Genomic DNA, 23395 nt, shown 5'->3' with positions numbered 1-23395 from the left:
TTTCCCTTTCTTTCTTTCCTTCTTTCTTTCTTTTCTGTACTGGGGATAGAACCCAGGGGCATTGTACTTCCAAGCTACACTCCCAGCCCTTTTTTCAGTACTGGGGATGGAACCCAGGGGCATTCTACCTCTGAGCTACACCCCTAACCCTATTTTTTATTCTTTATTTTGAAACAGGGTCTCACTGAGTTACAAAGGGCCTCACTAAGTAGTAGTTGAGGCTGTCTACAAACCGCGATCCTCCAGTCTCAGCTTCCCAAATGCTGGGATTACAAACGTGTACCACCATGCCTGGTTTTAGTTTGTGGTAATTTCTTATTGCAGTCCTAGGAAGCTAATATAGTCCATCAACTGGTGAACAGATAAACAAAATGGTATAAATGCATGCAATGGAACCATTCAAACAAGAGCACTAGTACATGCTACAAATGAATGTGCCTCTAAAATTCATGTTCATTGGGGGTAATTATAGAAGAACACACAATATATGATCCCACTTACGTGACACTCCTGAGAATACAGATCTATGGAGAGAGAGAACATGATGACCTAGGGCTGGGGTGACAATCCTTTCTTTCCTTTCTTTCCTTTCTTTTCCCCCTGGTACTAGGGCTTAAACCCAGAAGCTTTCTACCTCCAAGATATAGCCCCAGCCCATTGAAAAAAAATTCTTTTTGAAATGAGTTCTTACTAATTGTTGGAATTATTGGGACTGGTCTCAAATCTGTCTCAGCTCCCCAAGAACTGGGATTAAAGGTGTGCACCACTGCACCAGCTGAAGTTGCTCATTAAAGTGATAGAGATGTTCTCAAAGTGTCAGCTCACCTCTTAGACTGTGATGATGGTTGTGTTGTACAGCTCTGTAAGCAGGGCAAAACTGATTGACTTCTACACTAAAAACAAGTGAGCTTTATGGTATATAATTATATCTCAATAAAGTTTTGTTTGTTTGTTTGTGGTACTGGGGATTTAGCCCAGAGAGGTTCTACCTCAGGAGAGCCCTATTTTCTTTTTCTTTTTTATTATTTATTTATTTATTTTGTAGTACTGGGGGTGGAACTCAGGGGCTTTTCTACCTCCAGGCTATACTCACAGGGTCTCACTAAGTTACTGAGAGCCTCACTAAGTAGTTGAGGCCGGCTTCGAACCTGCGCGATCCTCCTGTCTCAGCCTCCCAAGCGCTGGGATCACAAGTGTGTGCCACCACACCTGGCTTATGTTTTATTTTGAAACAAAGTCTTACTAGGTTGTAGTCTCACTACTTACTGAGGCTGTCCTTGAACCTGGGATCCTCTTATCTCAGCTTCTGTAGTACTGGGATGACAGGCCTGTACCACCACACTTAGCTTCAATACAGTTTTTATTTTCTAAAAAAAAAAAAAACTATCCATGATCCTGAAACACCTCACTCTTAGAGCCTCTCTTGGGATCGCTGCCTCTAACATGTGTTCTACAGGGAAACTCGAACCATACCCCTGGGACTCAGGAGAAGTTTAAGAGGAAAATGCTCCATCACTTGATGTATGAGCATCCATATCTAAGAGAGGTCTACAGTGTTCCTGGAACATAGGATCGAGTCTGAAGCCTTCGCTGTTCATCTCTTCTTTTGCTCCCTAGGGCCCCAATACTTCTGGGTATCTGGTTGGTAGAAACAACGCAAACGGAGTGGACCTGAACCGCAACTTCCCCGATCTCAACACCTACTTCTACTATAACGAGAAGTACGGCGGTCCTAACCACCACTTGCCCCTTCCAGACAACTGGAAAAGCCAGGTAGGAGACAGAATTTGCAAACAGAAGCAGGTACATCAGCACTTGGAATTTCTTGCCGAAAGACTGCTAGGCAGTCTTAACAAGTAAAAATTAAGCATCAGCTCCATGTTAATTCACCTTCAGCAGTAAATAATACGTGCATCTTATGCTTCTGTGTTTATTCTTTTGCAGAGTGTGCAGCCTCCAGGGAACACATGCTCACTAAATGTTTGACATAGTGTTGGGGTGTGGGAGGGGGCCGCATGTGTGAAGGAGGGAAAAGCAGTATCATACACTTGCACAGGACTCAACAATTTTACAAAGTCCTTTCATGGCAGTGTTACAGCTGATCACTGGTGTGGCCAGTGCATCAAGCAGTGGTATCCATCTCTGCTTTACAGATATTATACATCTAGATAAAATCATTGAAATCCACATGGCTGCTCATTGATGGAATCAGGATTAAAAGCCAGGCCTGCCGCCGGGCGTGGTGACACACTTGTAATCCTGGCGCTTGGGAGGCAGAGACAGGAGGATAACGCAGGTTCAAAGCCAGCCACACTGGCATAAGAGACCCTGTTTCAAAAATATAAAATAGGTCTGGGAGTGTGGCCCGGAGGTAGAAGGGCTTCCAGGAACCCCAGTACCACAAAAAAAAAAAAAAAAAAAAAAAAGGCCAGGCCTGCCAACTCGTCATCCAACATTCTTTCTACACTACACTAGACTGTTGACAGAAAACTCTTAAGTATTCCGTAGAGACGTTTCTCTTACATAGGAGGAACTGGATGCTTGTTAGCAGTTTGCTCCAGAAGGACACTCAGGGAGTCTAACACTTGCGGGTTTTCTCTTCTCTTTTATGTGGCCCTTGGCACTTTACCTCTTTCCCTTGCTCTCTCGATGGGAGATCCTCTCCGATGCCCAGGGCCTCACTCTCCAGGGAGCCTATGACATGACACCCCCAAGCCCCTGCCACGTGAATGGCTTCATTCTGCGGGTGGATCTGCTCCTGGAAATAACTGCTGTCGTCCTCGGAGCATCATTGTCACCCTGGGCTTTTATGCTGTATGGGACAGTTCTCAACATTGTATTTGTGAAATCTGAACTTAGAGACTGTGGAGAGAACAGCAGAGGACGTAGAAGCCTTTATATTGGGAGTGTCTTGCGTGGAATATTCTAAATGATTTTTATCTCTTGGGTGGAATATTCTTAGTTTTTTTTTTTTTCCTCCTGGAATATGAAGCAAAAGTCATGCTGATGTGTTAGGTTTTTGTCAGCAACTATCCTCTTGGCTCAAGTAAAGAAGTCAGAAATAATCATACTAGTCAGCATTAAACTTGTGTCTTTAAAATGTGGTAACTGAGTCAGTAATAAGTAGATCCCACTTGGTCCTCTACCTAAATCATAGGAGATAAAAAAGACAGTGAGAAGCCTTTCTCGCTCCCGGTGGAGCAGCCTCGAGGTGAGGAAGGGAGGCCCTCAAAGGGCTGAGCCCTTTCACAGACCAGGACTATTGCCCTTGCTCACGACGTTTTGGGAAGTGATGGGCTGCGTATACTGTGATGCTCTCATGAGATGATATCCCTTGGTGCAATTGCAGCCACCTTAGAATGCACGTCACTTACACTTCTCATATCTGGAGGACTCTGTTTTATTCAGACTTGCTATCTCCTCAGGCCGCTTCCTGACAGGATTTCTCCATTGCCCTTCACTGCCTCCTCACAGGTGGAGCCCGAGACGAAGGCTGTGATCCACTGGATACGCTCCTTCAACTTCGTTCTTTCCGCCAATCTCCATGGAGGGGCAGTGGTGGCCAATTACCCCTATGACAAGTCCCTGGAGCATCGGTTCCAGAGTTCCCACAGCACTACTGACACTCCCACTCCCGATGATAAGCTTTTCCAGAAGGTAAACGCGGAACGGCAGCTTGTCTTGCCAGGGGAGCGTGGGGCTCAGAAGACGTGCTTCAAGTCAGGAACATGTACACAAAAAATCATCAGAAACACCACCTGCCTGTGAGGGCTGACAGACTAGTGAGTTATATCTTGCTCTGAGTGATAAGTAATAAATTCATGGAAAAGCAATTTAAAAGGAAAGCTTTATCCTATAACTACCAGGACATGAAAATACTTAAGCTAACGACATATATGCCAAAAACTAATGACATCAAGTATGAATTTTAGGGATTCTAATTTACAATTTTATGATGTTTTTATGTTAATGAAAAATAGACCATGCTCATGAATCAGGCTTAAATAACAATTCAAAACAGTAGAATAAAATTAATATGCATTAATATACACTTACATATTTAAATTTTATTAATGTATCTCATAATAAATTCATAATCATTTATAGTAAGATGTGCAAATTAAGTTATAATAGTATATATCACCATTACTTGTGAATTTAATATGTTAATATATAATATAATTTTATACTGATATGTTATAATCAACAATGTAAATTATTAGCCATTAATCAATGAATTATATAGAGAATAACATCAATCATTCCTTTGCAAAGCAAGTATGTTATATTTTTCTCCAGTAATCTCATTTTGTCCACTATTATAAAAAATGAAGGAGAATTACAGAGAAAGTCTGAATATGTTACTCTCCTTCCAACACATAGCTCTCATCTGCTAATACACAGTACTTTTCTTGCTTTATTTGTTTCTGGATTTTGGCTAGAAAATGGTACAACAAGAAGGGACCTTCTGTACCAGCTAGTGCTAGCCCTCCTTTTGTACATGACAAAATGTAGTTCCCAAGAGAGTAGAAAATCAGAATATAGATCTTTTAACTCAAGCCTAATTCTCCCTCTCTCACACACACACTTGCTCACATGCACACCTTTACACCGTTTCTTGACCCCTGATCCTATTTCTTTCACTAAAGCATAGATTTACTTGTCTGTACCTCCCGGGGCCTCTTGCCCTCCACCTGGTTCTGAGTGTGAGCAGCTCTGTGTGAGTTCAAAGCATTTGCGGTCACTTCATGCCTGCCTTTCCTCTAGCTGGCCAAGGTCTACTCCTACGCGCACGGGTGGATGTACCAGGGCTGGAACTGTGGGGATTACTTCCCAGATGGCATCACCAACGGAGCTTCCTGGTATTCTCTCAGCAAGGGTAAGGGGAGTCCTGGGAACTGCTCAAGCTGAAATAGAATGGCACCCATTTCTCCTTCTCAATGCCGGTTTCCTCAGGAGAACAGGAGGAATCCTACAGAATTTTAACCTCTAGAAGAGATCTGAAAAATGGAGAAGCTTCAGGCTGGCATTTAGCAGCATCCCATAAATTTTTAAAATTCAAGTAAGGGTTCCTTGTGGACTTGTAATAGTGATGGTTTACATAATAGATTAGGGCATCTGAGGAAAATACTGAGGTCAGGCGAGAAGGGTGTGGGCTCTGAGAATACACTCGTTTGAATCCAGCTGGCCTACTTACCAGTTATGTGGCTTTGGACTCGCTACTTAACCTCTCTGTGCTTTGAGGTCCTCATCTGTAATTAAGAAGAGTAATATTGGCTTCATTATTTTGATTCTTTAAGTAAAATAACAAGCTGAGTATGGTGGTGCACACCAATAATACCAGTACTTGGGAGGCTGAGACAGGAGGGTGTAGTTTCAAGGCCAGCCTCAGCCACTTAGTGAGGCCCTCCACAACTTAGTGAGACCCTGTTTCAAAATAAAAAATAAAATAGGTTTGGGGATATAGGTCAAAGATAGAACACTGTTGGGTTCAGTCCCCAGCACTACACACACACACATACACACACACACACACATCTAATTACTCTGGTTTATACTAGAGAAACATAGATATCTCCCCATAGAAAGTATCAAATATATATGTGGATATAAATTATAATCAATAATGTTAATTATTAGCCATTAATCAATGAATTATATAGAGAATATCATCAATCATTCCTTTATATTTTATATATACATATACATATATATTACTGGGGATTTAACTTAGGGGCATTTTACCTCTGAACTACAGCCCCAGCCCTATTTTATTTTTTAGTTTTAGACAGGGTCTCAGGAAGTTCTGAAGGGCCTCACTAAACTGCTGAGGCTGTCTTTGAACCTGTGGTCCTCCTGACTCAGCCTCCTTTTTACTGGGATAACAGCCTGAGCCACCATGCTTTATCTGTCTCCTTCTCGTCCTCTAAGGAAGCATGGCCTGTGCCTCCTCTTAGAGTCATCGCCCTAAACTAAGCTGGTCCAATTGCAAATGATTAATCAAAATGATTATTCCAACAGAATAGTCTCTGGGCTTGCCTGACCAGCATCACCTGGGGACTTGTTACAAATAAAAATCGGGGGTCCCTACCACAGACCCACTGAATCAGAAACTCTGGGGTAAGACTCGTAGTTAGCCGAGAGTCCCAGTTTACTGCATTCTTTCTATAATGGCTGCTTGCACTCATCAGCTTAAAGAACAAGAGAAAGTTGATTAAATGGATAATTATTTTCCAGTTTTTATTGTGGTGATAAATACACAATGTAAAATCTGCTAACAACTTTTATTTTGTTTTGTTTTTGAACTAGAAATTGAACCCAGGGCCAATTCTACCTCCAAACTCTACCTCCAGTCCCTTTTTTATGTATGTGGTTCTGGGGATTGAACCCAGGGGGAGTATTCTACCTCTGAACTACACCTCCAGCCCTATTTTATTTTTTATTTTGAAACAGAGTTTCACTAAGTTGCTTAGGCTAACCTTGAACCTGTGATCCCACTGTCTCCCAAGTGCTGGGATAACAGGCATGTATCGCCACCCCCTGCCACCCCCAGGCCCTCTTATTTTTGTTCTAAAATAGGGTCATGCTAAGTTGCTGGGCCTGGCCTCAAACCTGTGATTTTCCTGTCTCAGCCTCCCATGTACTGGAGTTATAGGCTTGTAAACCTGGCTGGTATCTGATGCACTTTGAATTAATTTTTACATGGAAAAAGTTGAGGGCTCACTTTTTTTTTTTTTTTTTTTTTTTTTTTTTTGCGGTACTGGGAATGGAACCCAGGGGCATTGTACCTCTGAGCTACACCCCCCAGCCTTATTTTTGTTTTTTTCTTTATTTTGAAACAGGATCTCACTGAGTTGCAAAGGGTCTCACTAAGTAGCTGAGGCTGTCTGGGAACAGGGATCCTCCAGTCTCCACCTCCCGAATGCAGGGATTACAAGCTTGAGCCACCATGCCCAGCTCAACTTTTTGCCTTTTTGTGTGTGTGTGTGTGTGTGTGTGTGTGTGTGTGTGTGTGTGTGCTGTGAATTGAACCCAGAGGGGTACCACCTCTGAGCTACACACTCCCAGCCCTATTCATTCATTCATTCATTCATTCATTCATTCATACTGAGGATTGAGCCCAGGGCACTCTACCTCTGTGCTATACCCTCAGCCCTATTTTATTTTTTATTAGGAAACAGGGTCTTGCTAAATTGCTGAGACTGGCTTCAAATCCATAACCCTCCTGTCTTAGGATTCCAAGTACTGGGATTACAGGCATGCACAACTTTTTAAATTTATTTATGGCTAAATTGTGTGTGTGTGTGTGTGTGTGTGTGTGTGTGTGTCCGGTTTCCCTAGCATCACTTGCTAAAGACTATCCTTTCTAGAAGCCAGGTGTGGTGGTGCTCACTTGTAACCTAGTACTTGGTAGGCTGAAACAGGAGGATTACGGATTTGAGGACAGCCTCAGCAATACCCTGTTTCAAAATAAAAATAAAACCAGGTGTGGTGGCACATACTTGTAATCCCAGCATTTGGGAGGCTGAGACAGGAGGATGACAGTTTGCAGACAGCCTCAGCTACTTAGTGAGGCCCTTTACAACTCAGTGAGACCCTGTTTCAAAATAACGAATAGAGCCAGGTGTGGTGTCACACGCTTGTAATCCCAGTACTTGGGAGGCTTAGACAGGAGGATTGCACAGTTTTTAAGCCAGCCTCAGCTATTGAGTGAGGCTCTCAGCAACTTAGTAAGACCCTGTTTCCAAATAAAGTATAATATAAGTCTGGGAGTATAGCCCAGAGGTAGAAAAGTATAAAATAAATCTGGGAGTATAGCCCAGAGGAAGAAAAGCACCTGGGTTCCACCCCCAGTACCACAAAAATTTTTTTTAAAAATTTAAAAAAAGAAAAAAATAGGGCTGGGGGTGTAGCTTAGAGATAGAATGCTTGTGGATTCAAAAATAGGGCTGAGGGAGGTGAAGATGACGGCGGCCGGGGCTGGGGCCCTGGGGGTCCTGTGGCTGTGAAGGGCAGTGCAGAACGTGGTGCCCTTGGGGGCACGGACAGCGTTCCACATGTCCAAGGACATGCTGCCGGGGCCCCACCCCAGGACCCCAGAAGAACAGGCTGCCGCCGCCAAGAAGTATAATATGCACGTGGAAGATTACGAGCCATACCCGGACGATGGCATGGGGTATGGTGACTACCCCAAGCTCCCTAATCGTTCACAGCATGAGAGGGATCTGTAGTATCAGTGGGACCACACAGATCTAAGGTTGAATTGGGGTGAACTGATACACTGGGATCTAGACATGTATATCAGGAACCGTGTGGACACGTCCCCCACCCCTGTTTCTTGGGATGTCATGTGTAAGCATCTCTTCGGTTTCGTAGCCTTCATGATGTTCATGTTCTGCTTAGGGGAGATTTACCCCACCTACCAGCCTGTGGGGCCGAAGCAGTATCCTTATAATAATCTGTACCTGGAACGAGGCGGTGATCCCACCAAAGAACCCGAGCCGGTGGTTCACTATGAGATCTGAGGAGGCTTCATGGGCTTTTGTGCCCCCTAACTAGGACTCCTTCATTCCTAGAGATTTAACCTTAATGAAGTCCCTAATAAAACTCAGTGCTATGGTAAAAAAAAAAAAAATAGGACTGAGGGTATAGCTTGGAGATAGAATGCCCCTGGGTTCCATCCCTAGTACTACAAAATAAAATAAAATAAAATAAGGCTGGGGGTGTAGAATGCCACTGGGTTCAAACCCCAGCACTACAAAAAAAGAAAAAAATGACTGTTTTTTCTCCACTGAATGGCCTTGGCCCCTCGTCAAAAATTATTTGACTATCTGTGCAATTATTTTTGGACTCTCTCTTCTATTTTATTGGTCTATTTGTTTGTCTTTATGCCAGAACCACATTGTTTTTATTACTGTCAATTTGTAGTGAGTTTTAAAGTCAGGAGAAAAGTCCTCTAGCATTGTTCTTTTTCAAGATTGTTCTGGCTATTTGGGATCCCTTGAGAGCCCATGTGAATTTCTTTTTGGTGGTACTGGGGTTCCTGGAAGCCCTTCTACCTCCGGGCTACACTCCCAGACTTATTTTTACATTTTTATTTGGAGACAGGGTCTCCTAAGCCAGCGCGCGCGGCTGGCTTCGAACCTGCGCGATCCTCCTGTCTCTGCCTCCCAGGTGCGGGGATTACAAGCGTGCGCCACCACGCCCAGCAGCCCATGTAAATTTTAGAATAAGTTTTTCTGTTTCTTAAAAAAATTTATAGGAATTGCATTAAATCTGTAGACACTTAAGGTGGATAATTTTAACACAAATAAATCTAATAAATAAGTGCCATCCTAATAATCAGAAACATTAAAATAATTGATTCCATTGAATAATGCAGAATAGAGTAAGCAAGCATTTGGTGGAGAAAAAGTAAAGTTGCTTCCTGCCTTTTATGAGCCGTTTTTTCTGGAAGAACTACTTTCAGATAAGCATTGTGTCCTCAGAGTGAGGGATGCGAAAGCAAGACAGTCAGCCCATCTCTAACCTCCAAGGGGCCGAAGAACATCAGAGAGTGAAAAGGAAAACCTTTTCTCCTAAAGGCAGAAATTTTCATACATTTGTAGGTACATATGTACGTATAATTTATAGAAATTATAAATATATTGTGAAAGCAGAAATATATATATTTAACTTTATTTATTTATGTATTTTCATTTCTTTTTGAGGTACCAGGGATGGAACTCAGGGGCATTGTACCTCTGAGCTACACCCCAGCCCTCGTTTTTAGACTTCTCATTTCTGAAACAGGGTCTCACTGAGTTGCGAAGGGCCTCGCTAAGGAACTGAGGCTGTCTGCGAACCACATCCTCCTCTCTCCACCTCCTGAATGTTGGGATTGCAAGCGTGCACCACCACGCCCAGCCAACATATATATTGTAATAGGCACAGCTAATAAGCAGGCTTTGGAACTGATAAGAGGGACAGGAGGTAAAATTAAATCATGAAATGGGGAAAACGAAGAGGATACAGACAATAAAATGAACATGAATCAGAAGAGAAAATGGGAAAGAGGCAGGCGTGTGGACTGGACACCTGGGGAAAGGTGTCCTGGAGGAGGAGATTAAACAGACCAAGAGGGGGAATAGACACTGAGGAGAGTGGTGGCAGAAAAATCATAATTAAAAAGAGAGCAGCTGGGGCACCGGGCGGGAACCTCCTGTGCAAATCGGCCACTGCCTCTTTCCCTCAGGAATGCAAGACTTTAATTATCTCCACACCAACTGCTTTGAGATCACGCTGGAACTCAGTTGCCAAAAGTTTCCCCGCCAGGAGGAACTGCAGCGGGAGTGGCTGGGTAATAGGGAAGCCCTAATCCAGTTCTTGGAACAGGTAAAATCTCATTTTTCTCCTTTCATGCTTACAAAAGAAGACGTGCTCCCCAGACAGGCCAGGTTTTGCGTGTGTATTGGTCTTGACTTTTGCTCTGACTTCATACAGTAGATCTTAAGGTTGCTTTTACCAGTGAGATTCAGTCATTCAACATGAGTGAGCACAACTGTCAGCCAGAAACTTTATAATAAACTGTGAATTATGAGTAAAAAAAAAAATCCCTGCCCTTATCAAACTGATATTTTAGTGAGGACAAGCAGAAATTAAACAAAATATGAAAGTAAATTTTATAACATGTTAAATTAGAAACACTATGAAGAAAGCCTTACAGAAGAGGTGACTTTTAAATAGACATTTTAGGGAATTGAGGGAGAGAGGTATTAAGATATTCAAGACAAAAAAGGGTCTCTAAAATGGACCCTTCAACAAACATGAAGCCAATAACTGAATTAAAAAATAAAAAGCCAGGCATGCTGGTGCACACTTATAATCTCAGTATTGGGGAGGCTGAGACATGAGGTTTGCAGGTTTTCAGCCAGCCTCAGCTACTTGGTGAGACCTTCTACAACTTAGTGAGACCCTGATTCAAAATAAAGAATAAAAAAATAGGGCAGGGAGTGTAAATCAGAGGTAGAATGCCCCCTGATCCAATCCCTAGTACCACATAAACTAAAACTAAAACAAAAACAAAAATAAAAAACACCTGTAAAATGCTCTACGTGGGAGGCTCAGACAGGCAGGTTTGAATATAGCCTCAGCAAATAGTGAGACTCTCATCAACCTAGAGGGAGTCTGTTTCAAATTTTATTTTTATTTATTTATTTATTTATTTATTTATTTATTTATTTATTTATTTATTGGTGGTACTGGGAGTGGAACCCAGGGGCTTTCTACCTCCAGGCTATACTCCCAGACCTATTTTATATTTTATTTGGAAACAGTGTCTCACTAAATTGCTGAGAGCCTCACTAAGTAGCTGAGGCTGGCTTTGAACCTGCGCGATCCTCCTGTCTCAGCCTCCCAAGTGCGGGGATTACTAGCGTGCGCCACCACGCCTGGCTCTGCTTCAAAAAATTAAAAAATAAAATAGGGCTGGGGTGTAATTCAGAGGTAGACTGCCCCTGGGTTCAATCCCCAGTACCACAGGGCAGAGGGAGCTTAACGTCACTAATCTTAAAGTAAATGCAGACTGAAACCACATGAGATACTACCTGACACTCATTAGGATAGATGCTCTCAAATATATATATAAGTATTGGAGAATGTGGAGAATTGGGATTCTTGTGCACTGTTGACAAGAATTTAAAATGTGCAGCTTCTATGGAAAACAGTATGGGATTTCATCACAAAATTAAAAACAGAATGACCACAGGACCCAGCAATACCACTTTTGGGTATAGACCCAAAAGAACTGAAAGCAGGGTCTCAAAGAGGCACCTGCACACCCCTGTTCATAGCGGCATTTTTTCACAATAGCCAAAAAATAGAAGCAACCCAAGTGTCCACTGATGATGTATACACAAAATGTAATAGATAATAGAATAATATTCAGCCTTCAACATGAAGGAAGTGAGACCTGGTTTCAAAATAAAGAGTAGAAAATAGGGCAGGGGGTGTAGCTCAGAGGTTGAATGTCCCTGGGTTCCATCCCCAGACCCACAAAAAGAAAAAAAGAAGGATGCAGGTTCCTGGCCAGCCCCAGGAACTTAGTGAGACCCTGTTTTAAAATAAAAGTAACATAGGGCTGGGGGGGGGTGCAGCTCAGAAGTAGAAAGCCCTTGGGTTCAAACCCTATTACCGAGAAAAAGAGGGGAGGGCTTTAAGACTCTAACGACTATCCCAGTGTTCTGTGAGCATAACTCTGTACTGCCCACTTTCTCCTGCAGGTCCACCACGGCATCAAGGGGATGGTGCTTGATGAGAATTATAATAACATCACGGGCGCTGTCATCTCCGTCAGTGGGATCAACCATGATGTCACTTCTGGTAGGTGGCCACTGCTTGGGAGTGGGAAGGGAGTCTTCATTCATCTTCTGAAGCACTGGGGCCAGCTGCAGGACAACAAGAGCAGGAGAGACACCAGGCACAGTGGTAGTGGGGACCAAAGACCGCAGGCACTAGAAATGGGGACAGCAAATTAAGAGGTTGGATCGAGCAAACAAGATGTTTAAATGTAAAGTCTTTTGCCGGGTGTGGTGGCACACGCTTATAAACCCCATGCTTGGGAGACTGAGGCAGGAGGATTACACAGGTTCGAAGCCAGCCTCAGCTACTTAGTGAGGCTTTCAGCAATTTAGTGAGACCCTGCTTCCAAATAAAATATAAAAAAAAATAGGTCTGGGAATATAACCTGGAGGTAGAAAAGCCCCTGGGTTCCACCCCCAGTACCACCAAGAAAAAAAAAAAAAAAAGTAAAGTCTTTTGCTTGTGAAACAAGCAATCCCTGAGTGACAAAGACCAGGAAAGAAGGAAAATATAACTTCTCATCAGAGTCAGGCGTCTCTGCCACATACAACTATGTCACATTTTATTTCTGAGCTCTAAGCTATTAATTACCCACATGCTAATGTGGAAAGAGGTTAAAGAGAAAAGAAAAGAAAAGAAAAATGAGGTCTGTAAGCTCCCAGCTAGCCTTGTTTTTGTGACTCCAGCATCTCAAACACGGCCATTCAGAGAAGAGTTAGCAAGATGGCTCTCCAGGCTTGCTGTGGGGTGAAAATGATGGTGGAGCAAACCCTGGAGCTGCCTAGCACGTCCTAAAAGGTTCTACAAGAATGGTGTTGCACACTGAACCAACTAAATTCATTCCACGTTAACTCTTAGTTTTGTTGTTGTTGTTGTTGTTGTTGTTGTTGTTTGCTTATTTTCATGGATACCAGTAGCTACCATTTTCAGGGGTAGGTGAGATTTGCCTACCTCCCCAAAACTTCAACACTAGCGAGGCTCAGCCATATTTTACCATACAAATATTTATTACCAAGTGGGCACCATATAGTTTGTCCAATCTTTTTTGGGGACCAGGGATTGAACTCAGAGGCATTCTACCTCCAAGCTATACCCCAGCCCTGTTTTATTTTTTTTATTTATTTATTTATTTATTTATTTATTTATTTATTTATTTATTTTTGTGGTACAGGGTATGGAACCCAGGGACATTCTACCTCCGATCTACACTCCCAGCCCTATTTTTTTTTTGGTGGTACTGGGGGTGGAACCCAAAAGCTTTCTACCTCCGGGCTTTACTCCCAGATCTTTTTTTATGTTTTATTTGGAAACAGGGTCTCATTAAGTTGCTGAGAGCCTCACTAAGTAGCTGAGGCTGGCTTTGAACCTGCGCAATCCTCCTGTCTCAGCCTCCCAAGCGCGGGGATTACAAACCTGCGCCACCACGCCCGGCTCCCAGCCCTATTTTTTTGTTTTGTTTTGTTTTGGTTTTGTTTTGGTTTTGGCGGTACTGGGGTTCCTGGAAGCCCTTCTACCTCCGGGCTACACTCCCAGACCTATTTTTACATTTTTATTTGGAAACAGGGTCTCCTAAGCCAGTGCCCGCGGCTGGCTTCAAACTTGCGCGATCCTCCTGTCTCTGCCTCCCAAGCTTGGGGATTACAAGCGTGCGCCACCACGCCCGGCTCCAGCCCTATTTTTTATTCTTGATTTTGAAACAGGGTCTCACTGAGTTGCAAGGGCCTCTCTTAAGTAGCTGAGGCTGGCCGCGATTCACGATCCCCCCGTCTCAGCCTCCCGAGTACTGAGATTATAGGCATGCACCTCCATATTCGGCTCAGGCAGTCTTTTCAAACTGGATGAAATCTCTGCTTTATGTTCCTCAAGATGATCTCAGCACATTTTCAGTGAAAGAAACATTCAAGGCAAAGGCAGTATACTAAAAGCAGAATTCCACAGCCACATAACCAGGCATCAGACAACTGGATTCCACCTGCCCAAGGGGTGGACCCAGGACTGTTTAAGGATTCAACCTCAGGCATCACCCCTAAGAGCACAGTTCTCCAGGCTTGCTTGATTTTATCTCCCTTCAAGGCAAGGGTAAATGAGGAATGTTTCTAGCCACTGATGGTGAATCCCACTAATTTTACCAGTAAGTGCTCACTTAACCGAGCACTTCCCAACATGCATTGTACTAGATTAACAAAGCCCTCGTTTCACTAGAGGGAAAAATAGCTATCACTAAAATTCTTTATGCTACTTAGAAAACATCTAGTGTTGATTAAAGATAAAGATAGCTGAAGCCCTCTTCCTGGCTGCATCTGGAATGGGCCTTTTACATTTGCTAACCACTCCTAAGTATGAGCCTCCAATTAAGGAAATCATAGCCCTGGAGTATAACTTAAACTATCCAACAGATGTATAATAGCACACGGCCTTTGCTAAAGTGGTTGTGTGTGTGTGTGTGTGTGTGTGTGTGTGTGTGTGTGTGTGTGTTGCAATACTGGGGATGGAACCCAATCAGGGGCATTCTACCTCCTAGCTACACCCCCAGCCCTATTTTTATTCTTTATTTTGAAACAGGGTCTCACTGAGTTGCAAAGAACCTCACTCAGTAGCTGGGCTGTCCACAAACCAACTGAGATCCTCCTGTCTCAGCTTCCTGAATGCTAGGATTACAAGCGTGTGCCAACACACCCGGCTATTTGCTAAAATATTTTAAAGTAAATTACATTTAATAGGTGGCAGAAAAGAGATTTCTTTGTTATTGTCAGTATTATTCTTTATTGCATTTATTATTTCAATTTTTTATTGCTGCACACAAACATTTAAAGGCATCATTGTAAGATTGTAGAAAAGTGCGGGTGTGCCCCATTAGCATAGAGACACGCCAAGATCCATAATAAGTTACGAGAGGCTTTATTCGTGGGGGGTCAACCCCCAGCCCCCGCGTGGCCGCGGGGGCCGGTGGCCGGCGGGAGAATACCTCCCTCCCTCTCCCGGTCCTCTCTGAACTCTCTCTTCCGGGGCGGGAGGCCTGGTCCCAGAATCGCAGGCTCCACCTCCTAGCTCTCGGCCCTGCCCCCACTTTACATTCCAACCTCTTTGACTCAGGGGTGCAGAAGGGCTTTGACTAAGGGGGTGCAGTAGGGCGTGGTTTTTGCTCATCTAGCGGCTTCATGCTGATACTGGGCGACGTCAATCAAGGGCCCCAGTCAAAGGCCCCAGGTCAGGAGAAGTCGGAATTTGAGCCGCCGGAAGGGAGCAGGTGGCTGTGGTCGGAGAGTTGGAGGTTACCCTGGAGAGCTCGGTGACTGGTTTGCTTTGAGGAGACTAACAGGCAAGGTGCTATTAAAGAAAAAGAAAATTGTGAGAACGGAACCCAGGCTGGGCAGAAGCCCTTTTAGACACAAGGCAGTCACTAGATCTACTAACTTAAATAGCAACATTTTCCTGAGGAGAGCGTCTATCGCCCCTTTAGCAGTTTTTTTATTAGATCAGAGTTATTAATAGCAGCAACTCCCGAAGCAGACCCACACCACTCTTTTTAGCATTGAGTGAGTATGGATATGTCTGGTTAAACACCTGTCACTGCCTTGGGAGCATCGGTTACCCATTTTAGAAGTTTAATACTTAGGCAATTTGGCATCCGAGGAGGGAGAGCACCATAGTATGTAAACAAGTGGACCTGCTAAAATATAAACATCAAAGAGAGTTATGTTGAAAGAAACAAAGTTTAGTGGATCCCAACACCGTGTAAGAGAATTTGTCCCTGGAGCTGTTGTAACAGAGCCCTTTTAGATATGGCCTAAGCTGTGGGCAGAGGCTGGAGGGGTTGCCTCATCATCCTGAACCAGACTTGAGAAGGAAACTAAGGCCTGAAAGATCGAGCAGGCCACCAAAGAGGAAACTGGCTTACCCTGTACCTGCAGTTACCCTGGGCCAGCAAGGAAGATGGAGGAAGGAGGACGAGGGATTCCAGGAGCTGTCAGTCCTTGGTCAGACCAGATAGGGCCAGCGGCGGGTCCTTGTCCAGAAGGGTAGACCCCCTGTAGTGAGGTACCTGAGGTCCACCGCTTTTTAAAGGACATTCGCCTTCCAATAGCCATATACTCCACACCTGAAACAGGCTCCTGGAGGTGGTTGTTTTTACTGTCGTCCTCTCCTGGGTGGCGCTTGCCACCCGGAGGGCTGACCTTCCTCCTCCGGCCTCAGGGCTGCAATCAGGGCCTGGGACTGTAAGTCCGCCATCTGACGAAGATGGAGAGTACGCTCTGCTTCGGCCTGTTCCTCTCTGGAATTAAAGACTTTAAATGCCATGTTCATCAAGTCTCGAATAGGAGTCTGTGGGCCATCCTCAACTTTCTTTAGCTTTTTTCTTATATCAGGAGCCGCTTGCCCAATGAAATGGGTGGCCAATATGATCGAGCCTGCCTCAGAGGATGGATCTAGACGGGTATAGCGTGTAAGGGCCTCTTGCAACCGATTAAGAAAAACTGCTGGGTTTTCATTTGGACCCTGGGTGATTTCCCTGAGCTTATCATAATTAACCGCCTTATGAGAAGCATCTCGCATACCATCAAGAAGACATTGTATCATATAATTGCTTATTTCTATTCCCTCCTTTACATTATAATTCCAATGGGGCTCCTCAGATGGAATTGCAGCCGTACCAATAGGAAGCTCTGGATCTGTTAAATGACTCTGGTCAGCCCTCTCTCTGGCTGCCTTCAGGATCCGATCACGTTCGTCTGGAGTTAGAGAAGAGGTTAGAATGACATGCAAATCCCGCCAAGTTAGATCATATGCCTGCACAATATGCTGGAATTCCTTGATAAAACCAGAAGGATTGGAAGAAAAGGACCCCAGTCTCTTTTCCAGTTGAGTGAGGTCAGGAAGGGAAAAAGGAACATGGACCCGAATCATCCCTTTAGCCCCAGCCACTTCGCGAAGTGGGGCCAGGAGAGAGGAAGATGGGGCTTGTAACCCAGCTGGGTCAGACCCCAGCCCCCATGTTTTATCGCATGATGGCTGCTGTGGGTCCGCAGAATTGTAAGCCTGTGACCCAGAATGGCCACCAGGTGGCGCCTGTGAGTTGCCACGTGGTGTCCAAGATGGCGGCTGTGGCTGGCTGGATACTCCAGCCAGCATGCCCTGGGCAGCAGTAGAGCCGGTAGAGGGAGAAAACAGGAAATGCAGCCGCCAGAAGGGCTGTAAATATAACAGGTCAGACCATTTTGCTGACCGGGTGCAATATTCACTGAGAGCCATCAGCGTCCTAGAGTCTAGCGTGCCCATGGCAGGCCATCGAATGTCATTGGCTAAATTATATGTCGGCCAGATCTTAGTACAAAGAGAAATAAGTCTCTCTGGGGACAGTTCCCCTGAGAATCCCAGAGCCTGCAGATTATATAACGCACGGCCCAGCGGGGATTGAGAATCGATCTCAATCTTAGATGGCTGACTTCCCCCCATGAGTTGTAAGTGGGCGAGCAAGAACAAAGGCAGGAAACTCCAGCGTCCCAGGGCCCTGCCTAGTTTGGTACAGAGTAGGTGTGACCGAGAAAAGACGTCTCTTTGTCTCTTTTACACACCTCGCGATCGTCCCGGACGATTGGAGAACTGGAGGATACCAGTATACCGGATATTACAGCAGTCAGTCAGTCAGAACCCTCCGAGTTAGGCAGAACCCACTTATTCCCTTAAGAGGAAGCACAGTTGATTCTACAAAAATGGAAAGTCGTTAGCTATAACGCTACTACATTCCTACCATAAATTTTGAATTTTATTTCCCTTTGGTATACTTTCGAAGGTGATGGAAGAAATATTAGAAATGTGATTCTCAGAATAAGACCTTTAGGGATCTAGTCCAGCCCTCCCACTGAATATGCAATTTCATGCATGCAATACTGCTGGCCACTATGTGTCCCACCCAAGGCTGCTGTGGCTACCCGTGCAGTTGCGTGCTGCCCAGCTGCATAGCTTTGTCAAGGTGCCTGGTCCAGCCTCTGTGCCCAATTCCACACAGCTGCCCACTTTTTTTTTGGTAGCTCTGTATTTCACATTAGTTTCCATTTCTGTCTAGGAAATCTCTGCCTCTCTGCAACTTACACTCATATTTCTCATTTTATTTCTTAAAATGGGTATAATTCCTTCACAGTGGCTTTTCAAATATCAAAAGAGAGTTCTCAAATTGCTTCTTTAATCCAGCAAAAAATAATTTTTTTTTTTTGGTGGTACTGGGGGTGAAACCCAGGGGCTTTTCTACCTCTGGGCTATACTCCCAGACATATTTTATACTTTATTTGGAAACAGGGTCTCACTAAGTTGCTGAGAGCCTCACTCAGTGGCTGAGGCTGGCTTCGAACCTATGCGATCCTCCTGTCTCAGCCTCCCAAGTGTGGGATTACAAGCGTGCGCCACCACGCCCAGCCTAATCCAGCAAAATATTAACAAATACTTTAACCTTTTCTCTCTTCTAGTCAGTTAGACAGGTGTTTGTGTTAAAATACAGGATCTAGAATGGATCCAGTGTTCTGGAACACTGGAACGTGTGCCTAGGAGCTAATCCTATTAAGGAGCATCCTTACAACTGACTTAGCTCTTCATCAGTTTTATTTATTTATTTTTTATTTTTTGCGTGTCTGGGGATGGAACCCAGGAGCATTCAACCTCTGAGCTACACCTCCTGCCCTATTTTTTATTCTTTATTTTGAAACAGGGTCTCACTGAGTTGCAGAGGGCCTCACTAAGTAGCTGAGGCTGTCCGCGAACCGCGATCCTCTGGTCTCCACCTCCCGAATGCTGGGATGACAAGCGTGTGCCACCACGCCCGGCTCTTCATCAGTTTTATAATGCTGTTAAGAAAAACCAAGCTGTGTGCAACAGAAACCTTCAGATTATTCTTCAGGCTTCCATGTGGGGCAGGTTTCTAATCAGCCGACCGAATTATATCTTGTAACTTCTAGGCAAGCACGGTGATTACTTCCGGCTGCTGCTCCCAGGGACCTACGTTGTCACTGCCGCTGCACCCGGGTTCGACCCAGAGACAGTGAGTGTGATCGTGGGCCCTGCGGCACCAACACTGGTAAGTTCAGTTGACGCACACGGCACCATAGATATCACTTACTCCATGTCTTAAACAACCAGTTGCTTAGTTCTAATCTTGGCCAAGCTTCTCCCTCATACTATTAATTAATTAATTAATTAATGTGGTACTGGGGGATTGAACCCAGGGGCATTCTACCTCCAAAATACACCCCCAGCCCTATTTTTTATTTTGTAACAGGGTCTCCCTAAGTTTCGGAGGGCTTCACTAAGTAGCTGAGGCTGGCTGTAAACCCATGATCCTCCTGTCTCAGCCTCCCAAGTACTAGGATTACAAGTGTGTGCCACCACGCCCAGCTACTCTTATATCATCGTAAAAAAACTTTTGGTCTTGTCTCCTAATTTTTCTTCTGTCATTCTCCTGTTATATCCTTCCCCACTTGCTTTTGGCTTTTTCTCACTCTTCTGTTTAACACAGCATTGAGATTAAAAGCACTGTATGATTTTAAATCCAGTTTATTTGTCCACAGACCTTGGACAAATTGCCTAACCTCTCTCATCCTGTTTCTTCCTAGTAACTTGGTGTTAATAGTGCCTCCTTCACAAGGGGTAGAAAAGAGAAAGCGCACATCCAACAGCTGGTACAGTAATTGACACTTAGGCAGCGCTCAAGAAACCTTGGTAAATCCCAGAGCCCCTGCCCAGCTTCCACCGGCTTCCCCAGCTGCGTTCCTTGGTGCCATCAACAGGAGCCACCACCAGGTGGCGCTCCGCCAGCCCTCTGGTGCCACACCGGCTGGCGCAGGCTTGGCTTCCTTTTCTCCCAGAACCAGTTGCTCCCTGATGTTTCACTCTCCGTGACTTTTCTTTATAGATAGGATCAGAAGCAAAAGAACCTCTTTGATTAGCAGCTTGGAACTTTCCATTTAGGTCATATTTGATAGGCATCTCATTAACCTTCAGATCTCTCAAATGAGGACAAAGCAGTGAAGCAGTCCTGTTTAATGAGCACCCACAATCCCTGTTCCTACAGTCAGCTGCTTCTAGGACCTCCTTCTCTACACAACCCTAGAGTTTAGGCGACCTTCCCTTTCCCTAATCAACGCAGCACAGCCTAGCAGCTCATCTTTTAAAATACCATAACCTGCCCCAAAGACTCAAGTGTTGAAGGAGGGGTTCCCGGGGCAGTGATGTTCAGAGGCAGCTCTTGGGAAGAACTGCAGAGTGAAGGCTCTGACCTTGTCACTGAGGGTTTCCATTGCTGCTGGCAGTGTGAGGAGGGGAGGGAACTGTAGGAGTCAGGGACCAGTTAGGGGAAGTAGGTTCCTTGGGGTGTGCCTGGACGAGTGTATCCCTCCCCCATCCCCACCCCTGCTTCCTGGCCTCCTCAAGGTACGCAGCTTTCTCCTCCTCACCCTTCTGCCATAGTGTTCTGACTCATCAACCATCTAAAAGCCAGCTAGCTGTGGATGGAACCATCCAAAACTCTGAGCCAAAATAAATCTCTCCTCCTTCAGGGTATTTTTCTCAGGTATTTTGTCACATTGACAGAAAGCTGACAGAATTTATCTCGACTGACCTTCACTGTTCCATAAGGTAGATGCAATACCTGCTTTTGCAGCTGAGGACATTAAAACATAGACCAGAAATGTGGACAGTATCACACAGGGAGGAAGTTGAGGCACCAGAATCTGAACCTGTGACAGGCTCTTGGGGGTGGCCTTCTTAGCCAGCGCATCACAGGGCCTCACTCTACACCTGTGATCTGTGTTCATAACCCCTTATCTTGACTCACAGATCGCTGCTGGTGGCCACACCAGAAAACCTTCCTGGATCCCAGCTGGTCAGATTCAGTCACCTGCCTGCATATGAAATAAGCAAACTAAGTAAAAAAGAATGCTTTTATGCAGTTTTGATCAGTTTGATCAAACTGGGGAGAAGTGCCAAAATTGAGAAGTGCCAAAATTTCGCCTCTGCTGGTCCTATAAAAACAGTTTATAGAAACAAAAGCCAGGTGGTAAACTGAGGTAGATTTAGTTAGGCTGTGTTACCAGAGAACACATCAACCTTCAGCTTTCTTGACCTCTGAGGCCAGGGTCTAGTTTTTATTCTCAGCCTGAGGAAGTTTGGAAGTTCTCTGTTTCAGGGCCAGGGGAAAGAGGTTTCTTTAAGTCGTTTGAAAATTATCCTAAAATTTCTAAATAACATGTCCCCCCATACGCACACTAATCCCTCTAGTCTCATCTACATGTTATTGATTACTTCTACTTGCAGATGCAGGAAGAAAAGAATAAAGTCCATGTTAACCTGTCAGCTGATCCCAATCTCCCAGCCAATGCATCCTCTTTCCTGTTTTCTTTTCTTTTCTTTCTTTCTTTCTTTTTTTTTTTTTTTTTGTAGTACTAGGGGTAGAACCCAGAGGCTTTCTACCTCCAGACTACACTCCCAGACCTATTTTTTATATTTATTTTGGAAACAGGGTCTCACTAAATTACTGAGAGCCTCACTAAGTAACTGAGGCTGGCTTCAAACTTGTGTGATCATCCTGTCTCAGCCTCCCAAGTGCGGGGATTACAAGCGTGCGCCACCACGCCCGCCTGTTTTCTTTGTTATTGCCAAGCACTATGGGGCATGCCTGTAAACACGCCAGCTTGGGAGGCTGAGGCAGGGGGATCCCAAGTTTGAGGCCAGCTTGGGCAACAGAAGAACACCCTGTCTCAAAATTTAAAAAAAAATTAAAAGGATCTGGGGATATAGTTTAGTGATAGACCACCCTTGGATTCAATCCTCAATCCCAAACAGAAAAGAGAAAAAAAGAGGAAAGAAAACACCTGTCTTCTTGTTTTTCCCCTAAGTCAGATGGCCAGCAGCACATGCAAGTCTTGCATTACAAAGAAGTCTGTTCAATGCCCAGTGCAAACAAATGCACCTTCTCTTAAGTAATGTTGTTTCCAGGTGTTTCACCTCCCCTTTCACCTTTACTGCCAAATACAATGGTGGGGAGCGCTGTCATTTTGATGCATTTGTCAGATACAGTAACAACTAATAATCTATTTACTGATCACATCAGAGTCCATTATTCTAAAGCAGATAGCCATCTGGCTGAGAAAGGGGAAAGAAAGACTGTTTACTAGAGGGTTTTCAAGTTACAGTGGAGAGGCTTTGAAATAACTCCCAGGACCCAGGGTTCTCTCTGCTTTTCCCACACAGCGATGCAGAAGTTGTGGTTCCTTTCTGTCTCTCTCCCTCTCCCTCCTTCTCTCTCTCCCTCTCTCTCTCCCTTTTCTAGGTATCTGTATTACTAAATAGGAAATAGCAAATCCTACAGTACTGTTGGCTGATTCCCCTGCCCCCTTCCCCTTGGAGAACTAGCAGAAAAATTGGCTGTGGCTTTGTGTGGACTGGACAGGAAATAACCCCACGGAGCCTCTCACCAGTGGGCTGCTGCTAACTCCCGCTGGCTTCAGAAGCTCAAGCTGGTGGAGGGCGGAGGAGCCAGGACGCGCCAGAGGAGTGTGAGGACGCTGTGCCGCTCCCGCTTTCCAGCCCTTGGGGCTCTGTAGCTCTGTAGCTGCTCCACGCCCAGCCCAGAATATCCCACACTCAAAAGCATCTTCCCATCTGCCTGCAGTGGCCAGGAAGAAAGTTCCCCTGCAGCCCTCAAAAGGAAACTCATGGAAATTTAGGGGTATTTGTGGAAATGCCCATGGAAATCTAGGGTCTGAGAGCTCATACCCTCAAAATCTCTCTCTTTTTCTAAACATCGGGCAGAAGGCTTAGTTCTGAAGGTCTGAAACACACCAGCATGCCTGAGCAGGGCGCCCGTGACTCACGCAGCCAGCCTAAAGCAGCTAGGCATCAGGACACCGTCAGTTAGAGAAATTGTGGATGAAAGGTAGTGTTCCTTAATACATATAAAATGTGAGAATATAATTAGGTCTTTTATTAATCAAAACATTACCTTGATTTAAGAAACTGCTATTTTGTAACCTTGTATAAGTTCTCATCCTTTTGTAAAGAGCATTTCTTA

The 23395-nt window shown here is 44.6% G+C and overlaps 1 protein-coding gene and 1 pseudogene across 2 annotated transcripts in view; both read left to right on the top strand.

The window, feature by feature from the left end:
• The window catches only part of CPN1 (carboxypeptidase N subunit 1), a gene marked incomplete at both ends in the record, with an annotated part of 31518 nt that overhangs the window by 7530 nt on the left and 593 nt on the right, over positions 1 to 23395 (top strand). Inside the window, 6 exons of the mRNA XM_080694410.1 lie at positions 1618 to 1773; positions 3475 to 3657; positions 4768 to 4879; positions 10235 to 10374; positions 12261 to 12360; positions 19287 to 19405. Of these exons, the coding sequence (XP_080550536.1) occupies positions 1618 to 1773; positions 3475 to 3657; positions 4768 to 4879; positions 10235 to 10374; positions 12261 to 12360; positions 19287 to 19405 (810 nt within the window). The remainder of the gene's footprint in view (positions 1 to 1617; positions 1774 to 3474; positions 3658 to 4767; positions 4880 to 10234; positions 10375 to 12260; positions 12361 to 19286; positions 19406 to 23395) is intronic.
• On the top strand, positions 7965 to 8525 carry LOC308261579 (NADH dehydrogenase [ubiquinone] 1 beta subcomplex subunit 8, mitochondrial-like; annotated as a pseudogene). The gene has a single exon. The product of its transcript is annotated as an NADH dehydrogenase [ubiquinone] 1 beta subcomplex subunit 8, mitochondrial-like (transcript).

This window comes from Muscardinus avellanarius, assembly GCF_963383645.1.
Source record: "Muscardinus avellanarius genome assembly, chromosome: 4".
Taxonomy (NCBI): Eukaryota; Metazoa; Chordata; class Mammalia; order Rodentia; family Gliridae; genus Muscardinus; species Muscardinus avellanarius.
This window is presented reverse-complemented; position numbering and strand designations above follow the sequence as displayed.